General features: G+C 40.7%; 1 protein-coding gene across 1 annotated transcript in view; it reads right to left on the reverse strand.

The window, feature by feature from the left end:
- Positions 1-203: 203 nt before the first annotated feature.
- The window catches only part of LOC147697232 (cytoplasmic tyrosine-protein kinase BMX-like), a 619305-nt gene continuing 597903 nt past the window's right edge, over positions 204-21605 (reverse strand). Inside the window, exon 20 of the mRNA XM_086936120.1 lies at positions 204-675. Coding sequence (XP_086792246.1) covers positions 562-675 — 114 coding nt within the window. The 3' untranslated portion in view covers positions 204-561. The remainder of the gene's footprint in view (positions 676-21605) is intronic.

The following is a 21605-nucleotide window of genomic DNA, read 5'->3' on the forward strand; positions in this document are numbered from 1 at the left end:
GTTCTCATAACTATACTGTTGTATACCATGACTAAAGAAATTAGTACCTACAAATAGGTGAGTACACCAGCAACATACACCAACATTACGTATGAATCACATTCTTAATCATAATGTAAGCGTTCCACCGTTTATACCCTAACTCTATGCCTTAAGTAATTGAGCTTTAGGAATTTTTAAATAAATAGGAGATTGTGACACTTGAAATGGGCCGCTTTCTTTCCTTCCTCCTCTTAGCTCAGTTTGTCATTTAATATTATGCAATAATGCTGATAGCGCATAGAAGCACTTTTTACGGCCTATCCTCGAATAGAAAATGTTAATCGCAGCTATGTGAGCGATGTGATATAACAGGCCTGACTTTTATGAAAAAAATAACTAATGGACGCGTTATTTTGCTCTGCAAAACCAATGAACTTGTGAAATAGTGTCACAGACAGAATCTTGCAAAATTTAAAAGAGTTTTTTGGATGTTATAAACAATTCCATCCATCCAGTGCGATTCGGTGAATGTAGTTCTCCTCTTGTCTATCATTCATCCTCGACTGTGTGAAGGTGACCTCAACGTGTGCACCGCGTTGAGGTGCCCAAATTTTTTTTCCATGAGTTGTCATCTTCCCTCCGTGGCTCAATTTCTGATAAAAGTTCATAGAACGTAGGGCGGTCTTCTGGTAGCTAAACAACAAAACAAAAAAAACAAAAAGACAAAAAAATCTTATATACTGAATTCAATTCAATGCAATCAAAGTTTATTCTGGATAAGCCAATCCTTAAAACTTACAGCGAAGATATTTTTTCCATCACGTGAGTAAACGGCAGCTACATGCCTTTATTTGCAAAATGCGTGCCTCGCCCCACTGAAGAAACACAAACTCATGTTGGAAGCAGCTGGTGTAGGTAAGTTTAATTTCTTTAAAATACTATAGGCCACATGCATCAAAGTAAGGTTTTGTGATTTCTTATTTGTGATTTTTAGGGAATCGCAAATAAGGAATCGCAAAATGGGATGCATGATTTAAATCGCATAATATTTGCGATTCGGTAAAAATCACAATTTTTACCGAATCGCAAATATTATGTGACTTCTAATTTGCGATTTCGCAATTCCCATTGATTCCTATGGGCCAAAAGGCCCATAGGAATCAATAAGAAGGCATTGACATTTTGCGAATTTCAATTAGCGATTTGCAAAATGTTAATGCATTCCATGGGTGCAGGGGGGGGGGTCCAAAGGATCCCCCCATACACCCCTGAAATGTATTTTGAAGTGCATGTTTCACACACACATGTCCTAAGGACATGTGTGTCTGTAACATGCCAGTATTTTAAAATGCAATTTTGAGCATTTTAATACATTTTCGCAAATTACCACGAGGTTCACCCTCGTGGTAATTTGCACCCCCTAATTGCGAATTCGCAATTTCAAACACAATCATGCATTGCTTTTAAGGAATCGCAAATTTGCGATTCCTTAAAAGCAATCGCATTTTTGGAAATCGCTAAAAATAGCGAATTTCACAAAAATGCATGATGCATCCCAAAAACCTATTTCGGAATCGCAAACGGCCGAATTTACCGATTCGCACCGTTTGCACTTCCTAAATAGGTTGATGCCTGTGGCCGTATATTGTAACCAGAGAAATCTGTTGGAGGTTTGTTTTAATACTTTAATGATATGTCTAAATCTGTGCTAAATGTTACACGTACGTACATCTTCCGAGATGCCACTCTGGCATCATTCGTATTTTCTTCACAGTTGCGATTTCCTGTATTAACCAAAGACATCGCCCTTAGGCGACCAAGCAAAACTTTCTATTTTACCTACAACTTCCGACTTGCTATTTAGGTGGAAATAGCTACTGGAATGCAGATTTATTTGCCAATGGTCTTGTATTGTATCAGTCATTCATTCCTTTGGTTACATCAGTGCTTTCAGAGAACCCTCAGACGGTCAATCAAGGGAAGCATAATCACATTTAGGAATTAATGAATCACTTACGTTTTAAGGCCAAAGTCACACTTTCTTTCCACTACGCCTTATGAGCCTCACACAGACCACTCAAAGACATTTTTGGCCAACGAGCATTCTTAATGGATCAGAATTTAAAAGCAGCATATAAAGTCTGCATAGAGTGCAGTGCATGTTTATGCTGCATATACTGTGTATGTAATAGTCAGATTGTGTACTGGTAATTATCCAAAAATGGTAAACTACTGACACTTTACCAGATATTGTTATAGGCAGGGGAAACCCAATAAACCCTTGTAGGCTTGGGCACTATATGATTAAAGTCAGAGTATGCTACAAGGGACTTATTTAGAAGATACTAAGTCTGATTGATGAGTTTTACAAATGTAACACACTCAATAGTAAAGGTCTATAGTCAAGTGAAAACACAAAAGTAATGAACCACAAATAATGTAAACACCAATATATACTAACAGATGAACTCGCCACTCACCAAAATATAAGCATTATTTTATATATATTTATTTAGTCTGAGAATTCATGTTTTCATTTTTTTTATTTTTTTGAAAATGTTCATTGTATACAAATATATCTTTTTTTTCGTTTTATAACATAGTTCTGAATGGAATTACTTATAATACATAGACATTAAAAACCATTAGAAGACAAACATAGGACACAACGAGTGATTTATGCAATATGGCAAGGTAGGTCACAAAGCGCGTTACGTCTGGCTAGCCTTCTTCAGGTGGCCATATATTGCACTGAAATGTTAAAAACAATGTGAAATTAAAAACATACCAGGCCTCTTTGCCCATATTAAATCCTTTCTAGAAAAATGGTCTCAAATAGCCAATCGTTGCTCACGAGACCTCATGATGCTCATTGTGGAAACAGCTAAAGAGCTCATGTTACAACTATTAAAAGAAATTGAAGAACTTGAAAGTAAAATCAAATCATCCCCAGCGATTACTGATGCTAAAAAAGCATTAGAAGACATAGAATCCGAACTGGTTTCCTACAGTGAGTATCTAATTAAACGCAAGACTGATAAGTTGCAAAAAGACCTTAGATTCTTTAGCAAAGAGCGAATCTATCCCTATTTGGTGGATGGATTCTACACCTCTACGGACGATACCACCATAGACCCTAGCTTCAATCAGTATGGTAAACCATCCAACCGCAAAGTGACCACTTTTTCAAACTCGTCCGACTCAGACAGTGATGGGGGGTCTTTTGTTTCAGACTATCGTGGGCAGGGATCTAGATACAATCAAAGTGGGCGACCTTTTTTAGGCAGGCACAACTCGTACAGAGGGAATTGGAGACTGAGATATCAGAACCACAACTATCAGTCACAACAATTTCAACAACACATTCAATACCCACCACTGGTTCAATACACACATCAATACCAGGGACCTCCTATGATAAACCAGGGACCTCCAATGATAAATCCGAATCAATATCTGGAAACCCCGAACTCACGTTATTGGAGGCAATAGATAAGATTCCAATCTTTAATTTGAGCAAAACAACATTTGATTCATCGACTCAGTCTCTTCTATCCAAGGGCCTATCTTTTGTCCCCCACTCTGGTGTAAATAAATTTGAACTGTTCTCAGACCTCATGGCCTTTTTACAAAAAATATGGCTCAAATTCTATTTCTGTGAAAATCCATTTGAACAACAGGTTGAGAACAAATCAGGACTAGCACCTAAATCTGTTTTTACATCTACATTGGAACAAGTTGCCCCTGAGGTAGCGATTTTTGAAAAAGTTGTCTATAACAAACTTATGACAGTGACTAAATGTATTCCTCTAACCCCTTTCAATATCACCCATTATGAAAATCTAGCATTGAACACCCTCAAAAACTCCTCAGAGGTAACAATAAAAAACTGTGACAAGGGAGGGGGTATTGCCATTATGGATACCCAAAACTATACCAATAAACAGGAACACCACGAACGCCACAAAATCCAAAATACTTCGTCTAACAACTCAGGCTTTTAATAACAACATGCTCTGCCAAAAAGAATATGATTATCTTAATGTAGAGAATCCTAAGCTTGCATGTATTTACGGGACTCCTAAAGTCCACAAGGATGTTGAGAACCCCCCTCTCAGACCCATTGTGAGCAGTATTTGGCTCTGTTACCGAACCAATATCTAAATATTTGGATGCGATCCTTCGTCCATATATTCAAGATACACCAGGGTACATTAAGGATACCTCTCAAGTGATCAACACTTTTGAAGGAATCCCTTTCAACCCAAATACACAATGGTTAGTTACCCTTGATGTGGAAAGCCTTTACTCAAATATACCCCGTGAAGGAGCACTACAGGCAGTGACTTGGTTTATTGAGACCTACCAAGTTAACTGTAATAGCAAATTCATCACTGATGGCCTAGCCATCATCCTCACAGAAAACATCTTTGAGTTCAACGGCTCTCTATATAAACAGATGAAAGGTGTCAGTATGGGCACATCCTATGCCCCTACCATAGCAAATATTTACGTCACCTTTTTTGAACATCAATTCATCTTCAAAGAAGAAGCCCCATTTTTTGAATCAGTGATCCAGTGGTCACGCTACATAGATGATATCATTTTATATGGGACAGTGACCAAGATACCTTATCAGAATTCACACAATGGCTCAATTTATGTGATGAGAATCTGGTGTTCACTGCACGCCACAGTAATGTAGAAATTGAATTTCTAGATATCATGTTAAAACATGAAAACAATGCCCTCTATGTGGATCTTTATATCAAGCCCACAGCTCGAAATATAATATTACATCATAGTAGCTTCCACCCATTGAAACAAAAGAATGCAATTCCATTTGGTCAATTTCTACGACTACGTCGTAATTGCACTAAAATCAGTGATTACGATAGTCGCAGAGAAGATATGAAGACCAAATTAAAAAATCGAGGCTACCCGCACCGAGTCATTCGGGATGCATATAAGAGAGCACGTTTCTTTGATTGCCAACATCTGCTATCAAAGAAAACTGAACCTGCGAAAAACAATCGGATTTTTGTCACACGACATTCTGTCCTCAATGAACAAATTAGGCAAATTATCAGTTCATACTGGTATTTGCTTAACATAAATAGGACACAATCAGATCAAATACAAAAGCACATGTTTGCATACAGAAAGAATAAGAATATCAGGGGCATAGTAGTACGGTCGAGGATGCCCCCCTCTAAACCAACATTACAACGTGGCATCTTTGACTCTCTCGCTGCTCCATCAGGATTCAAGCAGGCCGGGCCGAAGACGGCTGAAATGCCAGAAACCGGTCCCCGGTAGCTTGTCTCCTTTCTGGTGAAGAATTGGCTTGGTAGTTTAGTCTGCCCTGTTCCCAAGATGCACTGGGCCAGGGACAGACTGATTTGCATATAGCCAGGTTCTGAGCTGGGATGGGGCAGTGAGATAAATAACGGTGATGGATCAAGCCCTGATCTTTGGACTGGGTAAGAGTGGTCTGCTCAATTCAGACACTCTGTTCATCACCACCCCCCTTTTTCTGAATCATCTTTGACTCTCGCCCCATTCATGGAAACTTCAAATGTGGCGGATGTAAGTCATGTGCTCAATGCATTAAGGGTAATTCAATATCCTATAATGGCATTACCGTGACAAGCAAGGGTATAAGTAATTGTAAAACAAAGAACCTGATATACCTTTTATTATGCCCATGCAAGAAAGCGTATGTTGGGGAAACCTCTAGATCCCTGAACACCCGCCTAACAGAACATAGATCTGCCATACGCACCCAAAAAAATTCCCGCACCACTGGTATCACACTTTGTGGAAAATAATCACTCTCCTGATGATGTTAAGTGGTTTATACTAGAAAAAATTACACCTACAGCAGGGCTCTGCTGTGATAAAGTACGCAAAAAGCGGGAAGTTTATCATATATTCATGTTCAACACTGTTTCTAATGTTCTTAATTCAGAAATCCAGTGGGCTGATGCCATCATGTAATCGGCTTATCCGGTTGACATTGAAATTACCGATTGTCAGAAGTAAACAGTTATACACATGGAGTTAGATCCATCAAAGACAAATGCTTTACACTGTTATTATAACGGTCTCAATTGTTAATATTTGCGAGACCATCCGATCTTATTATAAAACCAGTTGGCTGGAGTGATTATGAAAATACTAAATCCTAGAAACATCCATTGTAAATAGTAAATATTGTATATTATGTTTATGTTGTAAATAGCACATGAATGTCAGAACCAATTTGTGTACATTATTTGTATACACTGATGTAAATTACAAGTACTCTGTCACACTTTGTGACATAATATTCTACTTTCATTCCCATTGATGGTCATCCCTTATACATACTACTAGGTGATATTCCACCTGCCAATTCCATCTGGGTATTTATTTCCCCTGTAGAATCCTGGACTGTGACCTCACAGTTTCCCTTTCACACATTCATGTCCCAAGTGTAGACAATCATTATGTCTATTTTTTCCCTTTGTCTTATTCATCATCTGGTTACATAATCTCTTGCTAGCTGATCTGTTTGTATAACATGATCATGTTCACAATTGTTATTTGTTTTTTTCAACAGGCTCTTTATTACTTTTATTTATTTCACGAATTTTGGAACGTATGCAGTTATTATTTTTTCTGGATGCATAGTAATACTGCATTATCCTTGTAGAATTTTCCTCCTTTTTCTTTACTTTTTACCGTGCCCAATGCCGATATAATGTAGTCCTTTGTCTATAACCTGGATCCTTAGTTTTCTTACGTATTATTCCGGTGCCGATTCAATCCATCCTTAGTCCTGTTTCTATGACCACATACGCTGTACGTGGTTCTTTCGCTTTGCGATAAATGGCGTTGAAAAACTTTACGTCGGTTACACACGTCCTTTTCCTGGTTTGAGATACGCCGTCAATCACCCCTACGAGAGCCATAGCATCTTCTAATATCCAAGATTTCACTCGTGGTTGACATTGCACCCCACGTTTACTGCTGTCTATGATTCTACCCAGCATTTTGTTGGAAATTCCAGGGAGTTCTTTCAGCTATGAAAAATATCGTCCTGATGATGGTCTATTAACGACTGCCCCCTAGACCGAAACGTCGACACTCCATCTCCTTGAATGCTGTTTTGACACTAACTCACAACCATTCTTTATTAACTAATTTATGTTGTTTGCTTTATCTATTAGGAGCTGATGTTTTTAGTTATGAACTGTAGAGAAAGTATTGTTTACCTCTGTTCATGACTTTTTGCTCTAATTCATTTGTCTGTATCTATCTCCCCAATTTTGTTGCAGTAAAAAAATGTTGTTAAAATATAATTTTTGTTCTGTGTGTTCTCTCTTTTCCTTCCATTAATTTATTTACTTTTGTGAAATAAGATTGTTATCCTGTGGATACTATTGAGTGTGTTACATTTGTACAACTCATCAATCAGACTTAGTATCTTCTAAATAAGTCCCTTGTAGCATACTCTGACTTTAATCACTTTACCAGATATGGCACCTACACCATTTACTTCCCCCTACTATGCACCACTCACGATCACATACAAGTCTGCACTCATAACATGACATCCTATTGACATCTCATATGACATTACCAGATGTATCATCAATCACCTCAGTGGTGAGAACACTGAATGCGATCTGAATGCGAACTTTACATTATACTTACCTGTAAACATCACGATTTTTGCTGACCACAATCCTTCTTCTAATAGCACTTGAGGACGTAGAGTGGAGACCAAAACATGTCTAAATCAATGTAATAGTCAAATGAGATGCATACAATGACAGGGAGGTGATAGCAACCTTAACTTCCAGACTATATGGGTACCTGAATTGGGTGGCATAAGGGAATCTGTAATAGCATGATGTGTTGCATGATTGCATTAAAGCCACATACAGAACAACGACGTGGAAGACAGAGGCCTTAGGTACGTGACTGTCTTTGTAGAGCTCATTAGTGAAGTCAGTAGTGCAGCGGTATGCAAGCAGTGCACTTAAGACTGAGGGGTATGTGATCCTGGTACTTCAATGCCCAGAGCTTGCCCGGAAGAGGAGTGTGCACATCCATGCGCCCAGTAGCCCACAGTGACATATTCTCCAGAGCAAAGCCCACAGATGGCACAGCAGTACATGGACATGATACAAGATCACAAAATGACTGAAATTATGTGCTGACCAGCTGTTCAAGGTTTCATGGCCATTCCTAAAATTGAGAAGCCTGAGGATTAGTAAATGTTTTTTAAACTGTAGAAGATTTACGGAACAGAGTTAAGGTAAATTTGGAAAAACACTCAGGAAAAAAACTCTGGGGCATATTATCAAGGGGGTTTATCTCTGCTTTTTTGGCTTTAAAAGCCAAGAAAGCAGAGATAACATTATCTCCCTATTACCTAGCTGTCGCTAACACCAGTTATCGACAGCTAGTAGGAGATAGCGACCATCTTGGGCCCCACTTTGCATGTCAGTGATATTTATCACTAATGACATGCAAAGTGGGCGTGCCAAGATGTTAGCTACTGGAAACAGTCGTTAACATCCCTATCTCCTATTACCAACTTTTGGAGATATTCGCGCTACGCGCGAATATCTCCAAAAGCTAACATCTGCCCTGAGCAGTTCTTAGCCATGTTATCCAATGGGAGGTGGATAACATGGCAAAGAGCATTAGCTCGGTAATGCATGAATAACGCTGACTTTTGAGTGATATTCATGCATTGCGGCCGATTTTTATCGCATTTGCGATAAACCTTGGTAATACCAAGGTTTATCTGCGATAAAAATCGCCGCAGCTCTGCGGTAAATTTTTGTCTCTAACCAAGCAATAGCGATAATTTTCGCTATTGCTTGGTAATATGCCCCTCTGTCCTGTTTGCATGCCAAACTCAGGGTGATTTGACTCATCTGCTTTATTTTCTCTAGCATAATCTTAAACTGCACGCAGGAGTTAACAAGCAATTGTAAAGCAGTAGGTCTCGCATTACTGAAAGTTTGAGCTTTTGCCACTGCAAATAATAATGCACCGCCAATAGCTCAAACTTTCAGTAATGCGAGACCTATTGCATTACAAATGCTTGTTTTGTTTTGTCAATAGTTTTTGTAAAACTTTATTATTGGGGGCATGCTGGGCCTTTGTAGGTATGAAAAAATAGAAGCACTGGCAAAAAAGAATGACAGGAACAACTTTGTGTAGGGATGTTCTTCTTGTAAAAGAGTGGTGTTCCATTTATGGTATGGCATGATCTTTGTTGCTGGTGCTCGCTGGAGGGTCAGACCTACCCTCAAAAATCTATTTTTAACACAGCAAACTGCAGTACTCCAAAGACTGTTATTAATTTTTTTATCATAAAGGTAACTGTTACACGCTGCAAATTCAGTTTGACCTCACAGTCTTGGTTACAGGAAGCTTGTCTGTTTTCATTGGATCATTACATAGGATCCCATCAAGCCTTCAATGAAACAACATGGGAAATATAGTCTGACATTAAGTGACTAGTGCATATTAAGTTATCAAGTGACTGTGGTGCATGATAAAGTGCTCAACATTATTAAAAATACAACTTACACAATAATTATCTCACAAAATATTGTAGTGTAAACTATTTTTTTGATTATTAATGTAAGGTGGCCTAGTAATAGTGCTTCCTTAACCACATGACTGCTGAGGCAATTCCCCTCCTGTGCTGGAGATCCTTGAAATACATTATTTTATGACGAGCTCAGCTCGTCATAAGCACACGACCAGTGTACTGCATGACAAGCTGAGCTCGTCATGAGCAGCAAAGGGGTTAATGACTTTAGTAACATCAAAAGGTCCTGCTTAACTTATGACCTAAAACCACAATTGAATACAGAAAGTGTTCTTCAGACTCAATACACTCAAAGCAATTCTAAAAAAAATTCAAGCTGGCTCATGGGTGAGCCCTGTCATTGAGTAAAGTAGCAAATAACAACAGGAGTATAACCCATAGACCAGGTTGAGATCTGGGTGAGTATGCAAACGTTATCGACAATGTCTCAACCGGATTCAATGAGGAAGGCTAATACATTTGCATGTACATGACATTACAAAAAGGAAAGAGGGAGACTCCTGGTAGTTTGTTCAAAAGTGCTAATGGCATCATATATTTGAAATCGCAGTCTATACAGAACAGTTATATCAGCACTGTGAGCATAAATTGAGAAGGCAACCCAAAATGGAACTTGGTGCACGTTGTGCTCATGACATAAAAGTGACGGCGCAAGTGACAAGTGAGAAGAAAACAGAGGAAGGCGTAAAGTGACAAAGTGACAAAAATTATGTACAGGGATCAAAGTAACCGCCTACTCAAAAAAGTAACTGCTGACCGCAATAGCCACCAATGCTTGTTTGTGATTTGAGCTTTCTAACAGTGGTATTCTCAAAATTGTAATTTAAAATCCAATTTCATCGTGAGTTAGGATTTTTCATTACACTTCCATAGACACCAAACATAAACTTTGGTCCTCCTCCCTCTTGGAAATTACAGTGTAATAAATGTAATTAGGTAGTTTCAATGTTATCCTATGGGAGAAGTAGGCCTTGCAGTAGTGAAAAACACATTTAAGAGCTGTAAAACGTAATAGTACATGTCCCACTTTTGAGATTGATTGTATCCAGCCCTCTAGGCTGTCCATGGCCTACCCTAGGGGTGACATATGTATTAAAAAGGAAGGGTTGGACCTGGCAAAAGGCTTATTTTAGCAGGTTCACATGGCAATTTTAAACTGCACAGACACAAGCTACAAATGCAGACCCGAGACATCATTATAGTACTACTAAAGTGGGTACAACCACTGCTACAGTCCCATAAGTATCATTTAATTTACAGGCCCTGGGCACAGGTAGTGCCACATTAATTGGGGTTTACAAGCAAATTTATTATGCCCAGCCAGTCCTACCTACTTTTAAGGAGAGAGAACAAGCACTGTACTACTGATTAGCAGTGGTGAAGTATGCATAGTCATAAAAGCCAACAAAATGAGTTCAGAAAACATGAAGATGAAGGCAAAATGTTTGGGGATGACCCTGCAGAAAGGGCCAAGTCTAAATGAATGTACAGCCTAAGGCTAAAGAAATGGTAACAGCTTGGTATTTTGTTCAGTCTTCTACTAGAATAGACACCATTAAGGCATATGAACACACTTTGACATGTTTAATGAATTCATTAGAGAAGAAATCAATGCAAGCTGAGAGGAAGGAGTGCTCACATGCTTCATAATGCAAAATAAAAGGAAGATGTTTTGAAGAATGTGTGTAATAGGAGGAAGTTGATAACAAAAGGAAAGATGGTGTAGACTAGGCTGAAAGTAGACAAACAAGAGAAAGGAAAACGTGGTTTTTATAAGACAAGGACTCACATTAAAAGTAAACACATGGGTTCAGGTGGATGTGAGCACACGTTTGAAGTTCTTTGAGTACCTGTTCAATTATATACTGAAGTACATCATTTATATGCTGCCTATTTGCAACTGACCACTGATCAAGAAGGTATGTTCTACATAGATTCAGTATTCACAAAAATGTATCATGTGAATAGTTTAGAAGCCTAAAAGATGAATCAATTTCACAAATCTAGATGAAGTACTAATGATGGGATACCATTAGTGGGAGATATTTTGGTGCTATCAATCAATCAGTCAGTACTTATAGAGCAGGGCTATTTCCCCCTGGGGTTTGCAGGCATTGTGGTCTCGCCTGTCTTTAGTCGAAGAACCAGGTCTTGAGTCCCTTTCTGAAGTCTGCGAGTGACCAAAATGTTTGCAGGAGGAGGGGAAGATCATTCTAAGAATTGACGGCTAGGTAGGAAAAGGAACAACTTCCGCTGTGGCTTCGGCAAATGAGGGAAGAGTGCGCAAGGGAGGCAGTTCTCAGTTGTCTGGCGGGTAGGTAGAATTTCAGATGGCGGTTGGTGTATGCTGAACCCTGGTTTTGTAGGGCTTTGTAGGTGTGAATCAACTTCCTGAACTGGCATCTCTTCTGGACGGGGAGCCAGTGGAGGTTCCTAAGGTTAGGGGTGATGCAGGTCTGTTTGGGGAGGGTGAGGATGAGTCTGGCTGCTGCCTTCGTATGGTCTGGAGTCTCTTGAGGAGTGTGGTGGTGGTTTCGGCAAAGCATGTGTTTGCAAAGTCCAGATGATTGATGTTGAGGGCTTGTATGACCATTTTCCTGGTGTTGATGGGCATTCATGTGAAGACCTTTCGAAGAATGTGAATTGTGTGGAAGAAGGCGGAGGAAATTGCATTGACCTGGTGTTTCATGATGAGTTTGCTGTCCAGGATGATGCCAAGGTTATGCGTGTGATTGGTGGGTGTGGGTCCGAGTTTGAGGGCTAATAGGTGTTGTCCCATGTAGCGGTGCTCGACCAAAAAATCAACACTTCCATCTTGGTTTGTTTTGAGCTTTAGGCAGTTGGTCCTCATCCAGTTGGTGACCCTCATCATGGCATTTCGGAAGTTTGTTCTGTTGGGGGTGGTATCTTCTGTGAGGGAGAGGATGAGTTGGTTGTCGTCTGCGTAGGAGATGATGTTAAATCCATTGGTTTGGATGATGTCGGCAAGTGGTGTCATTTAGGTGTTGATCAAGGTGGGACTGATAAAAGATTCCTGGGGGATGCCAGAGATGATGTTCTTGGGCTCAGAGGTGAAGGGCGATTCTCTGGGTGCAACCTGTGAGGAAGTATGCAATCTATTTGAGGTCTCCTGGATACCAATGTGGTGGAGTCTTTTGATGAGGGTGTGGTGGGATACAGTGTTAATTGCTTCTGAGAGTTCAAGGAGGATCAGGGATGCTTTTTAACCTTGGTCGAAGCGGGTTCTGATGTCGTCAGTTCAGACAATCAGGGCAGTCTTGACGCTCTGGTTGGTAAGAATGCCTGATTGGAAGACACCTTGTAGGTTGTAGTACTAAATGATGAGAAAATCAGAAAGCTTTCTGCAGTAGTAGATAAATTAGCCACTAGAATATCTGGTGGTTTGTTAACAGTCGATACAGAATTATTAACTATGATATCAATGGTTTTGCAAAATTGGTTAGATTTATATATATTGTTAGTACAGAAAGGCTGGGTCTGCAAGATGCTGATTGTTCATGCATACCTCACAAGAGCAAAGAGATAGAAGAGTTTGCAAATAACATTTCTGACTTAAAACGTGAATTACAGTACTTAGAAGCAACTGGTGTTTTAGGAAACTCAGGCAAAGGAGTTTCTGCTATGGTAATGCTTTTTGAGGTGTATTAATATGACCTATTTTAATTGCAGGCATATGCTTGATTTATTTATTATTTTTATATAAGAGATTTCAATTTTCCTTTTGCAAGAAAGAAAAGAGAATAGGGAACGCTGCAAAGGGGAAAGGAAACAGAAATGGAAGAAATAAAAAGTAAGGCTTTCAGAGAAATGAATTAGAAGTAAACGTGAAGGGTAAGATGAATGACTCAGCAGCAAGATGAAGTAGTCTTGAAGATTCATTGTTACGTTTATTTTAGCCATCAGAGGAGGGAATTGGAATAGCATAAATTTTAATTTTCATAATTGTGCATTTATTAGTGAAATGTGATTTGCATTATTAAATAAAATATGTTCATTCAATATGTAATTTTGAGTAGATGACAGCATTTAGCTTTTATGACCAGCACACAAGTTTACGTGTTGTAATGGATTATGTTACCCATTATATTAAAGCCATTTTGAATGACACATTTACACATTGTTGGCAAAGAAATTGGGGCATTTTATTTGTGGTTGTTTTGCATGTTATGTTTTATTCCAACTGCAGATGCAGGATAGCTAGTGAACAGTTGTTTTGTAATGTATTGGACAACGGATAGTAAGGTTCTCATTGGAAGGAAGAAAATATGTCAGGATGGGAGACTAGTGGGAAGAGCTGTTTGTACCCAATAGGATGTCCTATTTAAAAGTTCAAGGACATAGCCATTTGTGGACCATTGTGATAAAAAGAGAACAAGGGGAGAATACCTGCTCCCAGAGTCCAGAAGTAAACATTTGGCTCTCGAGAGTGGAAACCAGCTGCAACTTTTTAAATAATTATTTTGTTGAAATATAATATAGTGTGTTCCTATGTCTAGAGAGAGACTTCCTTACTCTTTTATTCACATTCACGTATGGGGAGATGCTTTCTTGCATGTGCTGATCTCTACTGCCTGAGTGCAAAGGCTTCATGGGGTTGCCTTCATGGAACACTTTTTCTGAATATCTTTTATTTTTTATGTAATTGTGGTACCTGTCATGTTCTATTTCATGCTAAAACATTGTCTTTTTGACAACTTTGCAAGATAGCCCAGCACACTTTTCTACATGAAATAAAACAATGATATGATAATCATGGACAGGCAAAGTATCCCAGTTCGGAAGTTCGCTTCGGTGCCTGCATCGTGGTGGCATCTTTGACAATAATATGGTAATCCTTAACCAATGGAGATAAAACAATTTTTCTGGAAATTCTAACTCTGCTTACCTATCTATACATTTGACGAACAACATAATCTAGAACTTGTCTTCCTACACATTATCAGCCCTGAAGAAGTCCCTGGATGGGACGAAACGCGTTGGCGGTTTCAAAAGTGTTTTAACATGGAATGAATAAAGATTTCATCTGAATACAACGTCGACTCATCCTTGAAACAATTGTGCGCTTTGATTATCATATCATTATTTTATTTCATGTAGAAAATTGTGCTGGGCTATCTTGCATATTTGGTTTTGTGTAAGCTGGTTTTGACCTGCTTTCCAATTTTTTGGGGGTATAGGGAATTGTGCCTCCAGCCCGTGTTTGCACCTTTTCACAGGCACTTATGCATTGATTCCCTTTTCTGTTCTTTTTGACAACTTAAATTAATAACGATAATGCTTAAGATTTATTTACCTGATTATCGATGATTTAGACCTGTCTAAGTTTGTTAATAAAACCCTGCACACTCAATTCATTTTTCTTTGTCATTTCATTTGGAGCCCATTGGTCCTCACTGTTAATGGAAATATATGTAAATGATTGCTCCTAGAGCCCTCTCCTTATTGATTAAAAAAGATCCTTGCGACCATATTCAAGGTTTGTTTGATGATCACATCTGACGTTCAAGTCTGGATGTAGTCTAGTGATTGTTCAGACCTGACTATGTGACAACACTGCAGAAAGAAACTGAATATTCCAAGTGACACAAAAGCTCTATATCTATAATCATGGGACCAGCTTAATCCTTCTCAGAACAGTTCTACAGCAAAAAACTGGAGATATTGTTCTTTAAAAATAACACTGATTAAACAAAGTGAAAGGTTTACTTATATACGCATATCTAGATGTATATATTCTTATTCTAATGAATATTAGCACTTTTAAATCAATGCGCTTCATTTATTTAATAACAATGGTATTGATATTTATCCCACAATTAAATGTTATATTTTTAAAATGGAAGCCTGTTTACAGTTACGTTATTGATTAATGTTTGACCCGAATCATAGAGGTATTTATTTTTATTAAATCTGATTGATTGCCTTTGTAGAGGGCAGAGCTAGGCCAGGCTGAGAAATGGCTGTTGACTCATTGAGCTCTGCCTGCAGAGTCAGTAATCTGCCCGGAATCCGGCCATACGAGCTTTATGACCTCCAAAGTGGGTCAATTTACAAGCTGACTTGAAGAGGGTGCAGAATTATAATCAACTGTGGTACTGCTGTGGAGAGGCATGGAGGTAAGGGCTGGACTGGAGGCGGTGTAGCCGGTTCATGAACACGCTGATGCCACAGGCTTGATTGACCCAGAAGCCACACTGAGGCAGTCACTGCCGGGCAGCCTTGGATGGAGGAGCAGCTGCCATATGGGGCCCCCAGAGATTTGCTGACAACAGCACAGATGGTGAGAGGAGCGGTGCCCCCCTAGACGGACTGAGCTCAATAGCGGAGGAAACACACTGCATGGACATCTTCCTGTGGCCTGCCTGACTAGACAGTAATTTTGCTGGGGGTGCAGGAAAGCGGGTTGGGGCCTATGGAATTTGGGCACTCCCCTAGCCTGATAGGTGAGGTGACAGCTGCATGAAATCAACAGACCTTTGAGGCACTGGTATCACCCATCCAGCCCGCTATTGAGTCAGGAGTCTGCAGTGCTAAGTGAGGCTGCTCCCCAGATCTTTGCCTTCTCATCCTTACATTAAGGCGTCCCTGATGTCCTGGAAGTACAGGCACTGAGTTGAGGTGGATGATTGGTACACTTTCCTCATCATTTAGACTTTGCATTGGGTGGGCTTCACATTGAGGGACAGAGCATTGCATATTAACAGTACCCCCTGGGGTGGCAGCATCAGATAGAGCCACTGGAGGGGGTGGGACTTTTATCCTGTGGTGGTGATATGAAGAGAGTGTCACTCCATTTGAGACATTGTATGGTCTAGACACCTCTGGGCATCATGAACTCTACCCACCAGACTTGAGGCTGCCTGAGAATCCCTTTAGAAGGCTGGTGGTGATGGCATCACTGCCCTGAATTAAGACCCAGCGTAGCTGTGATGTGCACCTTATGTAGGCTATTATTGCACCCCCTGTTGCCTGTCAGTGGCTTGTCATATCCAGGTTCCGGAAATATTCACCATCACCAACTGTACGCTCTGCCCATTACTCATCATTATGGGGGGAAATGATACCAAACAAATGGAGCTGCAGTTTGAGAGCAAGTGAATCACCAGATAGGGAGACGTGAGCTGGAGCTCTGGGACATCACCTGAGCACTCCTATGCGGGGTCACAGCAGGATATTGACATTAAAGATATTCTTGCTGAAGTATGATCTAGCCTCAAAAATGCAGATGCAAAACTGACCATGCTCAAGAGCCACCTAGACCAGGTTAAGAAGCAAATGGACAAGTATGACGATCGCATCGATCAACTGGTGTCTGATGCTGAGGATTTACATGCAGAGACAAGGGAGCAACTACTCGAAATGGACAAAAAGCTGGAGGAAATCATGGTGAAAAATAATGATCTTAAGGCATGCTCCCATCGCAATAATCTCAGGATCACTGGAGACCCAGAATCCCCCAACATCTCAAGAGTGAAAGACTTCAATAAGTTCATTCTCAGGGATCTAATTGGAGACAGACTATCTGAAATGCTCTTAGAATAGAGTGCCCACAGATCGCTGGGTCCCAGGGCCCCTTCAGTTATACGGGCCAGACCATTAGTTGCATGATTACTGACCTACCGATATCGCAATCTGGTCCTGTGCCTGGCCAGGGAATGGGGATCACTTCAATACCAAGGCAGTCAGATATCCTTCTACCCCAACTACACCATGGTGGTGTAGGCAGCCCACTGGGAGTTACTCCCTGCTAAAACAAAAATGCTCCAGAAAGCTGAGACCCCATATGCCTTGGTTTATCCTGCCTGACTGCAAGTGACCTGAGAGGGCAAGCAATAGTTTGTTATAGACACCAAAGCAGCCTTGAAATTTGTGAAATGCATCATCAAGGACCAAGGAACTTCCCAAGGGCTCCCGGGTGGTAACAAAAGAACATCTGCTAAGCGACAGTGACTGACTTGATATCCCTTTGTCTTCTGTGTCCCATGCTAAGATTTACTTGCTAGGATAATGTTTCTATTGGGGACACTCTCACATGCGTCTTACTGTTGCATTACATGACACGTCCACCTTTAACAATTCTTTTATAATGCATTGAGTCTATACAGGATGTTTTTTCTGAAATTTGCTTCATAGTATCCTTGACTTGGCCACCCTGCCATACAAGGTAAGGGGTGCTTGCCCAGTTTCTCTCTGCCCCCAGGATGATTAATCTCCTGAGGTGTTCTCTAGGTTTGGTTGTGGTGAGAAGTGATGGTGCACAACCACTTTGGGAGTTTGTTGTGGGGGAAGGGAGGGTAGGTTTATCATATGTTTTAGAATCAGCACTTATCTGTTTCGACCCACTAGGGCACACTATATATGGGATGAGAGCTATTGTGCATTGTCCTTACATTAGTCCAATGCTTTGACGTTCACAGTTTTAAATTGTTAACATGGAACATAGGCAGCCTTAACGACCACTGGAGGACACATCAAGCTTTTGCAGACTTGCACAGAAACTCCATAGATGTCTGCCTGCTGCAGGAGCTCCACCTTGCAGAAAGTACCATCACTGGACTTAGGTCCAGTTGGATTGGTGTGCATTACATCACTGTGTATGCAAGTTATATCCGAGGGGTGCCAAATGAGATAGGAAAGGGGCTGGCATGGTGGAAGCGCAGGGTCAAACTGGACCTACAGGGCAGACATGTTTTCCTGGTGAAGGACTACTGAGACGCGCAGTCAGGACACTGGCAGTCCATGGGCCTATGCAGAAGTATTAAGACCTGGTGTGACACTGTGGGGGTGCAACTTTAATATTATACTTGACCCTGAAATGGACAGAGCCAGCCAAACTAGGCCAACATTCCCACGGGCTGCTGGCCAACTACACCTCCCTATGCAGGATCATGACTTGCTTGATATATGGGAAGGTACTGTTACAGATTACATTAACTCAGCTTTTGAGTGTTTTGTATTTGCCGCTACTAGTGCTTCAATCCTACAAGGAACCAGATCTATCGTATGTGTGATACTAAGAGAGTTGGACTCTGTCTCCGATCCATGCTTGAAGAAATGATAAAGGAAAGGCAGAGTTAAAAGAAAAAAGGCCACAAACGGTGTGCATTAAATTGAAGGCAACTGCTGAGATAGTTCCTAATTTCCCCCCAACACTTGAGTGGGTCAGACAAAAGATTCTGGTATTAGAACATTCATAATATTGGAGGAGGTTGGTCCCCCTGAAAAAAGTGATCACCAATACTTTGAAAATGTTGAAATACACAGCTGAAAATATCTAAATAGTTGAAAACGTTTTACAAGTAGGACTGATAAAATGCAAGTTATAAAATATGATATTCAAGGAATTACAGGGTCAGCTTTTACCAAGAAACGGTTACCCTATCTTTCAGTTTTAAAATTAATCTCTTTAATTTCAGTGATAGACCCAACATTAAATATGATCTCCGAACCAAAGATATATGTTGATTTCACAGTGCCCATTAATATTTGACTAAAAACAAATACTCAAGTGGAAGCCAATACCCCCAAAAGCTGATATCTCAAATACAATTGGCATGGATACTGTTACTGAAATAGTCTGCTGAGTATTAAATGGAAATGTAAAACTAGTCCCTTATGGTGGATAGTGTTTTAGACTGCTCAGATGTTAGCAGAGTTGAGAATTTGATGCTGAAAATAAAGAAAAATACTGGAAAGTATTTGAGGACCTGAAAACGTTTTTTCAATGTACATGTGTAAATGTATGTATATGTTATTTCTATAGTGCAAACCTAGCCAAAAGGCAGAGGAGTGCTTTGTATGGTAAAAGACAAGCATAAAGTCAACAAATGAGAAGAGATGAATTTAGTTTGAGGACAGTTAATGCTTTGGGATCTAGTGTTCTTGAAAGAGCTGAATCTTCAACTCTTTCCTAAGACGCGTTGTGGCAGTCCTGATGGATATGGAGAAGTTCTAGATCCAGGTTGCAGAGATGGGGAAGACCTGCTGTCTAGTTTTTTTGTAATTTTCTTGTTGTTAGTCTTCAGTCTGATGTTGTCCAGGCTGCTATTGTGGCAAAATCTACTAGAGATGTTGAGCTTGTCTACAAAATAATCACGGATGCTGGTCATGATGTCTTTGTAAATCATACAGCAGGTTTTGAAGATGGTGCAGCCAGGCAAGATTAACCAATGGAGTTCCATCAGCATCAGTAGGATGTGATGATATTTCTTCAGGATCTGGATCAGTTGTGCTGCAGCATTTGGGATGCCCCTAAGGGGTGCCAGTGTGGCATTTGAAAGGCTATGGAGTAGGGACTCACCGCCATCCAGATTCAAGAGTATGAGCAGTTCTGAAGTGAATTTGTTGAAAGAAACAGTTTGACTTTCTTTAGAATAGTGACTGGTACCTGGCAATCCTTTTGTTTTTGATAATGCATTTCTTGAGGGAGAGGTTGGTGTCCAGGGTGAATGCAAGTGACCTGGCAGGCAGTGAAAGTTGGAGTTCGGAGCTGTCAAGGTTCACGTCATTGAGCCAGATTTGTACTGTATCCTGTTTATTGTCCTTAATAAAATGCAGAACTTCTGTATTGGTAGAACTAAGCTTCAGGTAGGCACTGAACATCCAGGACTTGGTGAGGTACAAGCAGTGTTTGAGGCTTTGGATGTCTGTAGCATCACAGACTAACTTTCAATTAGAGCTGTGTATTTGTGAACCTTGATGCTTAATATGTTAGTACAAAGGGGGGTGGTGATGGACGGAGCATCTGAACCAATCAAACACTCACACCCAGTCAACAGATCTGGGTTTATTCCATCAATGTTCTTTAGCCCACTCTGCCACCCCAGTTCAGACATGACCATATGCAAATCAGTCTGACCCTGTGCCTCATGGGAACAGTCCAGCCCGAACTGCCAAACCATGCCTTCCCCGGACCAGAAACAAGCTTCTGAGGACTGGTTTCTGCATTTCAGCCGTCTTACGGCCCGACTTGCTTGAATCCAGGGGCAAAGTGAGCAAGGGACTCACGTCCGAGCATACCCTGCCAACTTATGCCGAACAAAGCGGTACAAAAGGGGGTGGTGATGGACGGAGGATCTGAACCAATCAAACACTCACACCCAGTCAACAGATCTGGGTTTAATTCATCACCGTTCTTTAGCCCACTCTGCCACCCCTGTTCAGACATGGCCATATGCAAATCAGTCTGACCCTGTGCCTCATGGGAACAGTCAAGCCTGAACTGCCAAGCCATGTCTTCCCTGGACCGGAAACAAGCTTCCGAGGACCAGTTTCTGGCATTTCAGCCGTCTTCAGCCCGGCTTGCTTGAATCCAGTGGCAGTTGTTTTGCATTTGTCACCCCGAGTCGGATGGGTATGCTCAGACGTGAGTCCCATGCTCTCCACACAACTGGAGTCAAGCTATCCTGGCTGAAGACAGCTGATAGCCAGAAACCGGTCCTAGGATGCTTGATTCCGGTCCAGGAAAGATATGGCTTGGCAGTTCGGGCTGGACTGTTCCCATGAGGCACAGGGTCAAGGCTGATTTGCATATGGCCATGTTTGAACTGGTGTGGTGTGGAGTGCAAAAAAATGATGGATTTAGGCCCAGATCTCTATACTGGGGTGAATGTATGACATTGTTCTGCATTCTGTCCATCAATTGTTGTTTTTTAATATGTTAGTACGGTACTAATCAGCTCAATGTGCAGCATGAAAATGACAGAAGACAATATGGAGCATTGGGGAACTCCACAGGTCCCCAGTGATAGGAATCTTTTGTGACATGGACATGCTCATATACATAAACTGTTATTGGTTGGACAGGTAGGAGGAGATCCACTGGGGGAGATTGCCAGTGAATTCCATTCAAGAATCCAGGATGCATATGAAGTTGAGGTGCACTGTGTCGAAGGCTGCCAAAAGGTCCTACAATATAAAGAGGCAGAGGATATGCTCACTTGTGGTCAAGATGGCATTGTCTATGATGTGCAAGCTAAAG

The sequence above is a fragment of the Lissotriton vulgaris genome, chromosome 8 (assembly GCF_964263255.1).
Source record: "Lissotriton vulgaris chromosome 8, aLisVul1.2, whole genome shotgun sequence".
In the NCBI taxonomy this organism is placed as follows: domain Eukaryota; kingdom Metazoa; phylum Chordata; class Amphibia; order Caudata; family Salamandridae; genus Lissotriton; species Lissotriton vulgaris.